Source organism: Belonocnema kinseyi, chromosome 7 (genome assembly GCF_010883055.1).
Source record: "Belonocnema kinseyi isolate 2016_QV_RU_SX_M_011 chromosome 7, B_treatae_v1, whole genome shotgun sequence".
NCBI lineage: Eukaryota > Metazoa > Arthropoda > Insecta > Hymenoptera > Cynipidae > Belonocnema > Belonocnema kinseyi.
The window spans coordinates 50,027,537-50,042,411 of NC_046663.1; the positions used below are offsets into that span (position 1 = coordinate 50,027,537).

Below are 14,875 nucleotides of genomic sequence, written 5' to 3' on the forward strand. Positions count from 1 at the left end.
TGTTTAAACTGCATTTTGGGATAATAAGTAAATTTTTTGAGGAATTTCATTGGCACTGTCGGAAAGAGGAGATCTTAAGCAATAAAAATATATGTGTCTCAAAATTTTCTAGTGTCGAATAGTCTTAGTTATTGGCCGTTGAAAAGCAGTGTACCGGCAGTGGCGTTTTGGCCGTTTAAGGGTTAATTGAGAATTCATCTTCTTATTATTTTTTTTTTAATGAAACTATTTCAAACGAAGATTCTTCGTTTTAATTGAAAATTCATAGCTTTGATTGAAAATTGAACTATTTTGTTGAATAGTCGTTTTTTTGTTGTTGTTTTGAATTAATTTTTTAATGTGATAATTGAACTATTTTGTTGAAAACTCGTTATTTTTTTATAATAATTTTTTTAGGGAAAAAAAAACTTAATCAAGTTGAATATTATGTCGTCTTTTTTGTAGAAAATTGGTCTAATTCGTTGAAAATTGATCTTTTTGATTGAAAATTCAAGGGTTTGATCAAAAATAAATTTATTTATTTAGAAATTCGTCCTTTTCTGTGGAAAATTAATTATTATTTGTTTTGTTTTTTTAATGAACTACTTCGCTGAAAATGAAACTCTTGATAACATTTTTTTTATTTTTTTGCTTCAAGTCTTAACATGTTAACAGAGCATTCATTTCTTTGATTGAAAATTGAACTATTTTGATGAATATTCCATCAATTTAATAGAACATTCATCTCTTTGGTCAATAATAATATATTTTCCTATGATAATTGAACTATTCAATTTTTTTGAAAAAAAGTTGAAAATGTAAGTTTTTTGTTAAAAATTAGTCTTATTGGTTGAAAATCCATCTTTTTTTTATCAATTTTTTGTTTTAATCAAACTATTTCAGAGAAAGATTCATGATTTTAATTTAAAATTCATAACTTCGCTCGAAAATTGAACTATTTTGTTGAAAATTCGTTTTTTGTTGTCAATTGAAATTAATTTTTTAACTAAAAGTTTAACGATTCTATCGAAAACTCGTTATTTTTGGGTTATAATTATTTTTTCAGCAAAAAAGTAACCTAATCCAGTTGAATGTTAAATCTCTTTTTGGTTGAAAATTAATCTTATTAGTTGAAAATTGATTTTTTTATTGAAAATTCAACTTTTACAGTACAAGATTTATCATTTCAGTTACTTTGAAAATTCGTTTTCTTTTGGTCGAAAAGTAATTTTTGAACTTAAATTTTATCGATCCCTTTTTTGGTGGAAAAGTTCTCTTTTTTATTTGAAAATTGTACTATTTGTTTGAAAATTCGTCTTAGTGAAAAATTCAAATCTTATTAAAAATTCGTGTTGTTCGTTGAATTCAACTGTTTTTGATTAAAAATTAAAATTTTTTTTTGTGTGCCAATATCAACTATAACATTTTTTGTTAAGAATCCATCCGTTCTGGTTGAAAATTCAATTACTTGTTTGGAAATTAAAGTCTTTTGTGATAGCATTTTTTTCGGTTGAAGATTCATCATTTTAACTGAACGTTTCTTTTTGGATGAAAATTTAACTACTTTGCTTGAAAATGCTTTTTTAATATGGTTTAAAACGATTTTTTAGATTTGAATATTGAAATATTTTGTGTGAAATTCGTTTTTTGTTTTGTTTAAAATTTGAATTGAATTAATGAATTAAAAATTATTTTATTTTTAAATACTTGAAATTCATATTTTGCTGTGAAGTATTAAGTATTATTTATCGAGTTGGCCGCTGGACCGGATGATCGGGAAATAACCGGAAATTTAACAAATTTTCAATTTTAGAATTAATTTTTAAGCATAAATTTTTAATTTAAAAATGTTTTAAAATGTAGTTTTAAAGGCTTTAAAAATGACAAATTAAAAGCGTTTGATATCGACAATTTTGGATAAAAAACATTGCCAGTTTATGAATTGTGACCGTGTATTATAATGATTTTTAAAGTTGAAAAGTACTTTCTGGATAAACTTTACACTTAAAAATTTTATGTGTTCTATGTAAAGAATTTTAATTTTTAAATAAAATTGTTGAATCTTGATGTATAAATAAATATTCCACGCTTATTATTCCTAGGAAAAATTCGAGTAAGCTGAAGAGATATTTGGAAGCTTTAAAAAGATTCAAAATTAATTTAAAATTTGAAATTAATTCCAATAATTTAAACTAAGTGTTTGCGTATATCGACAAAATCCGGCTATTAGTACCGTAATTTCGGTGCAAAAAGCCCACAGCCTAATTTGAAACAAAATATAGGCGAAAAAAATAGAAGCTTTTTAAGATTTGTGAAAGGCCTCAAAAGAATATAAAAACATTTTCTTAAGGATCCTAGGAAAATGGAAAACGATTTTTTATTTAAAAAAATAATAATTTTAGGAAAATATTTTAAAAATTTCCAAAGTTATAAAAAATGAATATGGAAGATTTGATTTATTTTGCAGTACATTTTTACAACATTTTAGGAAAAATTCGAAACATTTCAAAAGAAGTTTAGAAGTTCTGAAAAAATTTGAACCATAATTTAAAATTTGAAAAAATGTAAAACAACATGTAGTTTTTTTAAGATTTTAAAATAAAACTTTGAGGCTTTTTAAGGATTTTAAAACTATTTGAAATAAAAATAATTTAATTTCTAACGAAGAACTGTTCAGTTTATAAAAAAATATAATCTTTCAATTTTTAATGTTTCTAGCTTAAAATTGCTTAAAATGATTTGCAGCTCAGTTTTCATTACTTCAAATGAAAACTGTCAATAATGTTTGCAACTGGAAAATGACTGGGACTTTTTTTTCTGATAAAAAAGGTCACGCTGATTTGTATTAAGAATTTAATTTCTAATTAGAAACTTAGCGCGCGCTCTCCACGAATCATGATTGTTAATGAAAAATAAAACGAGGATTACAAAAAAGTGCATAAATACTTGTTTTTTTTTTGTGTAGTATTGGAAACTGAGGGAATATTTAGAAGATCTGCGAATGTGGCAGTAGTCAAGGAGCTTCAAACTCGATGCAATCAAGGATTGCCCATCGATTTTCACGGGGATCCACATATAGCAGCAGTTCTTCTTAAAACTTTTTTGCGAGAGCTTGACGAACCTCTTATGACTTACGATCTCTACGACGAAATAACCCAATTTCAGAGTAATATTGTCTTTTGTGCATTAAAACTCTTAACTGAGTTTCTTTCAATTAATTATATTTTTTATATTTTTTAGCTCTAGCAAAGGACGAAAGACCTCGAAGAGTGAAAATCTTAATTCTGGAGAAACTTCCTCTCGACAATTATCAACTGCTGAAATATATCGTGCAGTTCTTGTCGAAGGTAAGTTTATATTCAAAAACAAAGTGTCAAGGCATTTTTTTTAAAGTGATGTAATTTTTTTAGTAGCCTGCTTATTTTAATTTTAAATTGCAATATGAAATTTAATGACGAAATAACAGAAAAAATTCGTTTTTTTCTTAGTTTGAAATAAACTTTTTATACAGAAAATTAATCTACGCTAAATTAATAATTCATTATTTTATTCAGTTTTTGCCTGAAACTTTTTTTCAGTTGAAAAATCCTCTTTTTCATAGAAATGAATCTTCTTAGTTGAAATTTCAATTATTCTAGTTATAGATTTTTGTTATTAGTTGAAAATTCATCTTTTTGGTTTAAAATTCAACTATTCCAGTTGAAGATTAATCACTTTATTTAAAAAACAAACTTTTTATTATTGAAAAAAATTTTTTTTTTGAAAATGTAACTACTATTGCAATTAAATATTCCATAATTTTAGTTGGAAATTCAACTTTTTGGTCGAACATTAATTTTTTTAATTAAAACATCAACTATTCCTTTTTTTATTGAAAATTTTCTTTATTAATCAGAAATGCGTCTTTTTGGTAGAAATTAATCTTCTTGGTTGAAAAATCATCTTTTTGATTGAAAATAAACTACTTGGTAAACTAATATTTTTTAGTTATAAATCCAACTGTTTGTTTTGCATTTTTTTAAAGTTCAAAATGAGTTTTTTTTTCGTTAGGAAATAATTATTTTTTTGTTTTATTTTGTACTGAAAATGTAATTATTCCAATTGAATATTCAATAATTTTAGTTGAAAATTAATTTCTTTACTTGAACACTATATTTTTTTAACTGAAAGTTTAACTATTTAATTTTGCGTTGACAATTTATCTTTTTTTTTCAACTACAAATTTAACTGTTCAATTTTTGGTTGAAATTTCATTTATTCTAGTTAAATATTCATTTTTTATTTGAAAGTTAATCTTTTTGGCTTAAAATTCAACTATTCTATTTGAAAATTCATTATTTTAGTTAAAGATTCATCACTTTGTTTGAAAATCTGAATATTAAAAAATAATTTTTTTTTACTGAAAATCTAACTTCTATTCTAATTGAATATTCCATCAGTTTAGTTGCAAATTTTATCAGTTTTTTTTTTAACATCAATTTCCATTTTTGTCTTCAATAATTATCCTTTTAATTGAAAATTCGTCTTTTTCGTAGAAATTAAATTTCTTGGTTGAAAAATCATCTTTCTGGCTAAAAATACAACTACTTGGCCGAAAGTTAAAATTTTTGTTAAAAAGATAATTACTTTAATTGAATTTATGTGTATGGAAAATTAATTTTCTTGACTCAAAATTTCACTATTCCATTTTTGGTTGCAAATTAAACTTTTTTAATTCAAAATTCAACTGTATGGTTGATTTTTTTTTCAAGCTTAAAAAGAGTTTACTTTTATTTTGTTGGAAATAATTATTTTTTTAGCTGAAAATGTAATTATTCCAATTAAATATTCAATCAATTTAGTAGAAAATTCATCTCTTTACTTGAACTTAATATTTTTTTAACTTAAAGTTTAACTATTTAATTATTTTTTTAACTTCTAATTCAACTATTTGGTTAAAAATTGTTTTGTTTTTTTAGTTGAAAAGTAAACTTTTTCGTTGAAAATTCATATATTTTATGAAAAGTCGTCTCTTGGTTGAGAATTAATCTTCTTTAGAAGTTTAGAATAAATTTCAAAAATAATTTGAAATTTTAAGATTCCAACTCATTTTGAACAAAGTGTAGATTTGTGAAGATTTTGAAATGAAACTTTGAAGCTTTTTAATGATTTTGAAAGGTTTTCAGATAATCAAGAAATTTTCTTGGTATTCCTGAGAAAATATCAAATTATTTTTTATTTGAAAAAAATTATTTTTAGAAGATGTTTCAAAATATTTCAAAATAAGTTTTAATGTATAAATAAAATTGAATACTAATTAATTTTTGACAAAATTCCAGTAAGTTGACAAGGTATTTAGAAATGTTGAAAAGATTCAATATTAATTAAAAACTTGAAATCATTTCAAATAATTTAAAATAAAATATAAATTTTTTCAGATTATGAAGACAAAAATGTACAAGCCTTTTTAGAATTATGAAAGTTTTACAAGTCATACTAAAAAAAAATTCTTAGGAAAATTGATAATTATTATTATTATTTTGAAAAATTAATTTTAAGAAAATATTGCAAAAGATTTCGTAAAATTGTCGAAAAAAGATCTGGAAGATTTAAAGGCAATTTATTTTTCAAGTTTTATAATTTGTTCGGAAAAATTTAAATCTTCTTAAATTTATTTAAAAATTTTGAAAACAATTTCGAAAATAATATTAAATTTGAAAAGATTTCAAAAAGCTTAGAACAAAATGTAGATTTTTCATGATTTTTTAATGAAATGTTCAAGGTTTTAAGAAAATAAAAAAAATTCTGACATTTCTGGCAAAATAAAAAATTATTTTTTGATTTAAAAATTTGAAAAAATTATTTTAAGAGTCTGTTAAAAAATATTTTTAAAAAATTGTTTTGATCCATAAATAACTATTGAAAAATTATTGATTTGATGCTACAATATTGAAGATTTGAATGCAAAATTTTGAATTAAAGAAAGATTTAAACTACAATTTTTAAAGTTTAAAATTGAAGAGTTCTGCCTTAAATGCCTTAATTCGCAGTTCACATGGTGGCCGCTGGACCGGGAAACCTGGAAAACCGGGAATCTTATGAGACCGAGAAAAACCGAGAAATGACAGTGAATTTATTTTTTGACCGGGAATTTTACAAAATTTTTATTCTAAAAATTTTGTCCAACTTCGATTTCAACCGTTTTTAAATAATTTGTTAAATTGTGATTTTTATAAATTATTATATCATTCAGTTTAGAATACTTAATCTCAAAAATTTTTGACTTAAAAAATTTTCCATTTTAATTTTTAAGCATATATTTTAATTTAAAGAATTTAAAATAAAAAATAGAAGCTTCTAAAATCGAAGATTTTTTTATAAAAAAAAAACAAGGTGGCCGTCGGACCCGGAAACCGGCAATTTTAGGAATTTTCAGAAGAAAAATCTGCCCAAGTTTGATTTTAACATATTTTTAAATAATTAAAGTGCAGTAAATAATTGCAGTAAATATAAATATATAAATTATTTTTGAAATGGATCTGTAATTGTTTCAATCCGAACGTCTTGATAAGAATTGAAATTAATACATCATTCACTCCGATAATTTTGTTTCTAAATTAAAATTTTTATGATTTATCAATAAAATATTTTGAATTCAGAGTTTCAGGTCTTCCTTTATATTATTTTTTATATTCAATTTAATAAATTTATTAATATATTATTTCTTTTAATTTTTTTAGCTATTAAAAAATGTAAACGTGTGTTTTACTTTTTTCAACTTAAAAATAACTCCATAATAATATAGTCGTAATTGAAGATTTTTATTAAATTTAAAACATTGTTTGAATCTAAATTATTTAATTTTTAACCCGTTTAATTTGAAATTTCTTAATGTATAAAAAGAATTAATATTTAATATTTAGCAAAATTTCACTGTTCATTTAAGACGAGTAAATTGAAACCAAATATTTAAAAGAAAACAATTTTAAACTGAATTGTTTTACATAGAAAGCTTTGAATCTCCAAAATTTCGCAGAGTTTTTAAACTTTTAGCTTTACAATTTGAATTGTTCTAATTCAATAATGTTTAATTTGTAAGTGAAATTGTTAAATTTTGACGTGTAAATAACAATAGAACACTTATTATTTGTAAAAAAAGTCGAATAATTTTAAGAGATATTAGAAGTTTCGAAAAGATTCAAAATCAATTAAAAAATTGAAATGATTTCAAGTAATTTAAATGAAGTGTTTTAACATTTTTTCAGAACTTCTAAATATATTTTAAAATTAATCGAATTTTTCCTACAATTTCTTGAAAAATCCTGCAAATTAAAAAAAAGAATCCTCAAAATCTTCCAGGTTCTTCTTTCATAATTTTTGAAATCTCTTAAAATCTTCTTAAACTTTCTATTAAAATAATTTTTCAAAGTCAAAAATCATTTTCAATTTTCCTAAGAATCTTAATAATTTTTTTTTATTCTTTTGAAATCTTTCGCAATTCTTAAAAAAATTCGAAATTTTTTGTTTGAAATCTGCAAAAATCTACATTTTATTTTAAATTCGGCTGTAAGTATTTTAAATTGTTTCAAGTTCTAAATTTAATTCGAATCTTTTGAAACTTCTAAATATCTCTTAAAATTACTCTACTTTTTACAAATAATAAGTATTCTATTGTTATCTATAAACTCAAATTTGAAAGATTTTTTTTTAATTGGCAGGATTTTCTAAAAGTTATAGAAAAAATTTAATTCACTTTAAAATATGTTTAAAAGTTCTGAAAAAAATTCAAACATTATTTTGAATTTGGAAAAATTTAAAACCACTTCTAGAATTCTCATGATTTTGAAATAAAATATTAAAGCTTCTGAAGGATGCCTAAACTATTTTAAATTAAAGTAATTTAACTTTTAATTTAAAAACTGTTAAGTTAAAAACAATTATTTTTCATTTTTAATGTGTCTAGCTCAAAATTACGTAAAGTGATATCATTTTGAAAATTTTTAAAGTTCATTGCTTGATTCTTTAATTTAGAGTATTGAAAATGTTAACGTGGATTTATATTTTTGGAACTTAATCTGTATCTTTGAACTCTATAATTTATAAAAGTTGTAAATTTTGCAATTTATTTTAATTTCATTTAACATTGTTTAATTGAAAAGTGTTACTACCTTCCATTTTGTACGTCTACATTTTTGAGCATTTGAATACACAATTTTTGAATTGAAAAACTTTTAAATTTAAATTTAAAAATTTTTGAATTCAAGGGTATTTTTTTCTTTGATTAAAACGGCCACACTGAGTTCAGTTTTTATTATTTCAAATGAAAAAAAATTTTAGCTTTAAAAGGTCGAATTTTTAAATTTCCTTGATCGTGAAAATATTTTACGAACCATGAATTTTTTTCTTTGATCAAAACCTTATATATAGAAAAATATTATTGAATTGTGTTCACAGGTGATGGACAGATGTGACCTGAATAAAATGACATCGAGCAACTTGGCAGTGGTTTTTGGGCCGAATTTGGTTCGAGCGCCTCCGTCAAAAGGAATGTCGCTCTCCGCAATAGGTCCCATCAATCAGTTCATCGATTTTGTGTTCACCTATCAAGATAAAATATTCATTATTTAAGAAAGAAAAAAGACTCCCAGTGATTGTCGGCCTATTTATAAAGTAGTCCAGCGATCCGTTCGAGCTTGGAAGGTAGGATGGTTCACTCGTTGGATGAAGTTGAAAACAGGGAGTTAAGTTTATAAATCTTATTTGCTCATTGTTCAAAGTACATGAAAAAACTTATATTTCGCGTCGGTGCTTGTAATTAAGGAGACGAAACAAAACAATCAGTGAAAAAAATGAAGGAATTAACGTAAAGGATGGACAAAAGATGCTTCGAATTTTAAATCTCAGTTCGTCTGTCATCAGAATTTGAGTCTCAGTGTCTAACTTTTATCTCGATATTTTAATATTTACTCTATAAGTTAACAATTGTGGTAACGTGCACAAGTTTGTCGCAATATGGAGAATTCGAGTGTTTCATATGGTGAGGAAAAAAAGCTAAACAACGATACGTGTTTTTGAGAACGCGTGTACATTTATACAAAATTCGTTACTATATACCAAAGATAATGGAATGTCATGCAATTTTAATCTACAACCTGTAAAAGCAGTGTAATTATTTCAATTTAGTCGTATTGTACAGGGTGCCCTTGAGATCATAAATCAGGGTGTCGACTCACCTGGAAAACCTGGAATTGTCAGGGAATTTTTATGTGTCGGGAAAAATGTGGAAATGTCAGGGAATTCGTTCGAGGGCTTAAGTTTTATGTAAATTGTATTATAAAATTAAATAACAGTATTTTTTTTTTCATTTGTAAAAGTAGATTTTTATTGCTGGATTTGACTATCTAGTTGAAAATTCAACGGTTTCGTTGACATTTTTTTCTCTCTTGACTTACAAATTTTTCTTAGAATTTTATTTATTTAATTTAAAATTAAAATCTCTTTTGGTTGGAATAATAACTATTTCAATTTTTGTCGAAAATCCATCTTTTTTGGATCACAATTTAAATACGTTCTTGAAAATTAGTTGTTTTTTTTTTTAATGAAAATTAATTTTTTACTAGAAAATTTAATATTCCAGGTGAAGCTTCAAATGTTTTGTTAACATTTTTTTTTAATTGACAATTAATTCTTTTAACTGAAAGTTTAACTATTTCAGGTGGATATTCCTTCATTTCAGTTGAAAATACATCTATTTGGTTGAATATTAATTTTTGAATATGAAAATTTACCTATTCAATTTTTGGCTGAAATTTTTTCTTTTTTTGGTAGAAAATTAATCTTCTTGGTGGAAAATTATTATTTTTAATCTAGAGTTTATCTGGTCCACTTGAACATGATATAATATTTAATCTTTGTTTGAAAATGTATCTTTTTTACTTGAAAATGGAATATTGTGAAATTCGAGTACCTTAAAATATTTCAAATTCTTTCAATTTATTGAAATATATTGAAAATTCCTTGGCATCTCTGAAAATACCCTAAAATATTCAAAAGTCTCAATTTACTGGAAAAGTATTGAAAAACCTTTGCAATCTTTTGTAACATAGCCTAAAATATTTCAAATCCTTCGAAATTCTTTCAATTTGTGGGAATTATTTTGAAAATTTCTTGGAATTCTCGGAAATACTTCGAATCCTTCCAAATCTATTACAATTGAAAATTCGTTTTTTTTAATAACAATTAATTTTTTACTAAAATATTCCAGGTGAATCTTTAAATATTCGTTTTTTTTAGTTGAAAATTAATTATTGATTTGAAAATTCATTTTTTTACTACAAAAATTAATATTATTTAGTGAATTCATTTTTTTGGTTTGGAAGAAAATTAATCTTTGTTGGAAATTCATCTTTTTGATTAAACATTCAACTATTCCAGTAGGAGATTCATAACTTTAGTCGCAAATTTATCACTTTGTTGGAAAATTAATGATTTAGAAAAAATTCGATTAAGTTGAAGAGATATTTAGAAACATTGAAAAGATTAAATTTTTATTTAAAACTGGAACATTTTCAATTATATATATTTTATTAATTAATTATTAATTATATATATTATATATATATTATTATATATAATGCTATTATTAAAAGAAAATGTATTTAAAAAGATTCCCAAAATTATCAAAAAAAAATCTATAAGATTACAAAATTTTAGGAAAAATTAAAAAATTAAAACAAAATGCAGATTTTGGAAGATTTTGAAATAAAATTTTGAAGCTTTTTAAGAATTTCGAAAGGTACTAAATAATCAATTTTTTGTTGATTATTCCCCTTGGACTATTTAGTTAAAAATTCGTTTTTTTTTTGAGTTGAAAATGATTATTTTTTCAATTGAAAATTTAACTTCCATTTTAGTTATAATTTTATCTTTTTTAATTGAAAATTGATGAATTTTGTTAAAAATTGGTCTTTTTTTTGGTAGAAAATTAATCGTCATTGTTGAAATTTAATTTTTTTACTGAAAATTTACTTAATTCAGTTGAGTATTTCACCAATTTAGATAAAAATTCATCAATTTTGAGGAAATCTTTTGTTTTTTAGCTGTAACATAACTATTCAATTTTTGGATGAAAAATTATCCTTTTCACTTAAAAATTCATCTGTTTGATGAAAAATTGTATTTTTTGGTCGAAAATTAATCTTTTTTTGTTGAAACTTTATCATTTTGGTTTAAAATTAAATTATTTCAGTAGAAGTTTCATAGTTTTAGTTGAAAATTCATCACTTTCTTGGAGAATTTAACCATTTGATTGAAAATTCGTTTTTTTATTCATTGAAAATCAATTCTTTTCTAACTGCAACTTTAACCATTAAATTTTCCATTAAAAAATTATATATTTTTCACATTGTATTCCTTGGAATCTTTGAAAATATATTAAAATATTTCAAATCATTTGAAATTCTTTCAATTCATAGGAAATATATTGAAAGTTCCTTGGAATCTTTAAAAATATTTTAAACTCTTTTAAATATATTACAAATTCCTTGGGATATTATAAAAACATAAAATATTTCATAAAATATTTATTGGAAATATATTAAAAATTCCTTGGAATCTTTGAAAATATTACAAATCCTTTTGAATCCATTACAAACTCCTTGACGTATTAACAAAACCAAATTTAATTGAAATCTTTTCAATTTATTGAAATCCATTGAAAATTCCTTTGAATTTTTGATAATACCCTAAAATATATTTTGTCTTTTTTGGTCGAAAATTAATCTTTTTTGTTGAGATTTTTTTTTTTAAGATGAAACTATTTCAGTGGAATATTCATCGTTTTACTTGAAAATTCATTAATCCCTTGAAAATTTATCTATTTTATTTAAAATTTGTTTTTTTTTTATTTTGAAAATTAACCATTTTTTAACTAAAATTTCTATTTTTCATCAAAAATGTATATATTTTTTAGTTGAAAATTCAACTATCTCATTGAAAATTCAACTTTTTGGTTGAAAACTCATGTATCGTTTAATAAATTTACTTTCACAAATGAAAAAGCATTAAATTTTAAACATGAATCAATTGCGACACATTTAGATATTTACAAGAACTGAAAAACATTATTTATCAAAAAAACTCTCGAAGTTGCATACACATTTCGAGCCGATTGTTTCAAAAAATGCGAAATACTTGAATGGAAAAATACACCTGAACAATCTTGAAGTACCTGGAAAAAACCTGGAGTTTTCAGGTAATTTCTTACCAGGATTTGAGTAGACTCCCTGATAAAATACTCGAGTTAAATCATTTAATCTGCGAATTCTGTTTTTTTTTGTTCGTCAATATTAAAAATCAGTCTTTCGAGAATTTCCCTCTGCTTTCGCAGAGATATCAATGACTTATCTGTGTACAGGCAATTTTATAGGCATTTTACAATTAACGCGTTAACATTCCAGGTTCGTTAACCAAAGCTAATCAATGTATAGAACGTGTTAGATTAGTCGAGTGGTCGACTTTTCGAAATTTCGTGGCGGTTGGTTTATCCTGTAACATAAATATTGATTATGTACATACATGAATATCAGATAGCGTGTATAAAATTATATTTAAGGTACCTAGTACTGATTGAAAAGTATAAAAGACCATATTATATAAATAATGTTATGAACTTATACATAGAATGATTGTGAATCATGCGAAAATATTTTTTCTCGTCACGGTGAATGCAATGACTGATCACGAATGAGTTTATTCGAGTCTCTTGGAAATTTGTAATGTCTAGGGTAATCATAGTTTCTCTCATAGTATTATTTAATTGTCAAGTTTCGTCCGTGGCTTGGTATCGGGTGTTTTGTGCATAGGACACAAACGAGGTACCAAATAACAACTTAATTCAATGTGTACGACTAATCATTCCGGGCAATTAATTAATGTTTGCAATTTCGAAAAATTGTCATTTTTGTAGTTCCTGTGTCTAACCTGCAACGCTAGAGCTAATCTGCACTTGATATTTTAAATTTTTTCTACTTTTTAAGAGCAGTTTTATTTTGGTCTAAAAATTCATTGTACGCGCAGTTTTAGTAAATCAGCACCGTGTAACTGTGAAGAGTTGCACATAGCATTATGTCATGCCCAGCCAAGATATTAAACGATTATAGTATTTCACACAATTTTTGTTCTTTTAATTGCTACTCCTCTCACGAAATCTAAAAAAAAAAGAGAGGAAATTTTCTTTTTTAATTAATTTATTTTACGATAATAGACCAACAAAAAAGATTTCCTTACAGTTACAATAATGCCTTATTATTGCGTTGAATGGAATGGGTAACATTTAGGAAACATTGAATTTGTCAAGAAAATGAAAAGTTTCTATACAAATAATATGTGGTGTATTGTGAAAATTATTATTTTTGGGTTAAAAGAAAATATCGTTAATTAAAAAAAAGTTGACAGTACCATATCCCTGGAATATTATAGACTCTGGAAAATTCCTTGGAACCTTTAAAAATACCTATTGAAGATGCCTTAGAATCTTTGAAAATATTTCAAATCCTTTTAAATCTATTACAAATTCATTAGAATATTATAAAAATAATAATTGAAATCCTTCCGATTTATTAAAAGCCATTGAACATTCCCAGGAATCTTTTGCAAAATACCATAAAATATTTTCGCATTCTTTCAATTTATTGAAATATATTGAAAATTCCTTGCAATCTTTGAAAATACCGTAAAATATTTCATATTTTATATTATTTGCAATATATTGAAAATACCTTGAAATCTTTGGAAATATTTTAAATCCTTTTAAATCTATTACAAATTCCTTGGAATATTAAAAAAAGCCATACAATATTTTAATTTATCGACATATATTACAAATTCCTAGGAATCTTTTAAAATACCCTAAAATATTTCAAATATTTACTGTATTAAAAAAATAATAATCATTGAAATCCTTTCAATTTATTAAAATCCATTGAAAATTCCCTGGAATCCTTTGCAAAATACCAAAAAATCTTTTCAAATTCTTTCAATTTATCGAAATATATTTAAAATTTCTTGTAATCTTTAAAAATACCCTAAAGTATATATTTTTAATTTTTTCCGTTTATTGGAAGTATATTTAAAGTTCCTTAAAATATTTGAAAATAAAATAAATATATATTTTAAATCCCTTGAAATCCTTTCAATTTATTGAAATATATAGAAAATTTTTTGGAATCCTTGAAAATACCCTATAATCTCAAATACTTGTAAATATATTGCAAATTCCTATCTATTTCATATCTTTGAAAATACTGTAAAATATTTCAAATCATTTGAAATTTTTTCAATTAATTGGAAATATATGGAAAATCCCTTGGAATCTTTTGTGAAATACCCTAAAATATTTCAGATTCTTTCAAGTTATTGAAATTGATTGAAAATTCCAAGGATCTTTGAAAATAACCTAAAATGTTTGAAATTATTTCGAATTCTTTCAAATCCATTACAAAGTCCTTGGAATAGTAAAAAATAACAACACATAAAATATTTTAAATCCTTTCAATTTATTGGAAATGTATTGAAAATTCCTTGGAATCTTTGAAAATATTTAAAATCCTTTTAAATCTATTGCAAAATCGTTAGAATATTATAAAAATAATAATAATTGAAATCCTTCCGAATTATTAAAATCAATTGAAAATTCCCTGGAATCTTTCGCAAAATACTGTAAAATATTTTCAAATTCTTTAAATTTATTAAATTATATTGAAAATTCTTTGGAATCTTTAAAAATAACATAAATATATATGTTTAATCCTTGGAAATTCTTTCTATTGATTGGTAATATAATGAAAATCCCTTGGAATCTCTAAAAATATACTAATATACACTATAATTTATTTAATATGCCCAAATCAAATCCTTT

At 23.6% G+C, this 14,875-nt stretch overlaps 1 protein-coding gene across 1 annotated transcript in view; it reads left to right on the top strand.

The window, feature by feature from the left end:
* Nucleotides 1–8,808, top strand: part of LOC117177404 (rho GTPase-activating protein 1) — a 28,060-nt gene extending 19,252 nt beyond the window's left edge. Inside the window, exons 8-10 of the mRNA XM_033368058.1 lie at nt 2,945–3,145; nt 3,220–3,326; nt 8,413–8,808. Of these exons, the coding sequence (XP_033223949.1) occupies nt 2,945–3,145; nt 3,220–3,326; nt 8,413–8,586 (482 nt within the window). The 3' untranslated portion in view covers nt 8,587–8,808. The remainder of the gene's footprint in view (nt 1–2,944; nt 3,146–3,219; nt 3,327–8,412) is intronic.
* Nucleotides 8,809–14,875: the final 6,067 nt, after the last annotated feature.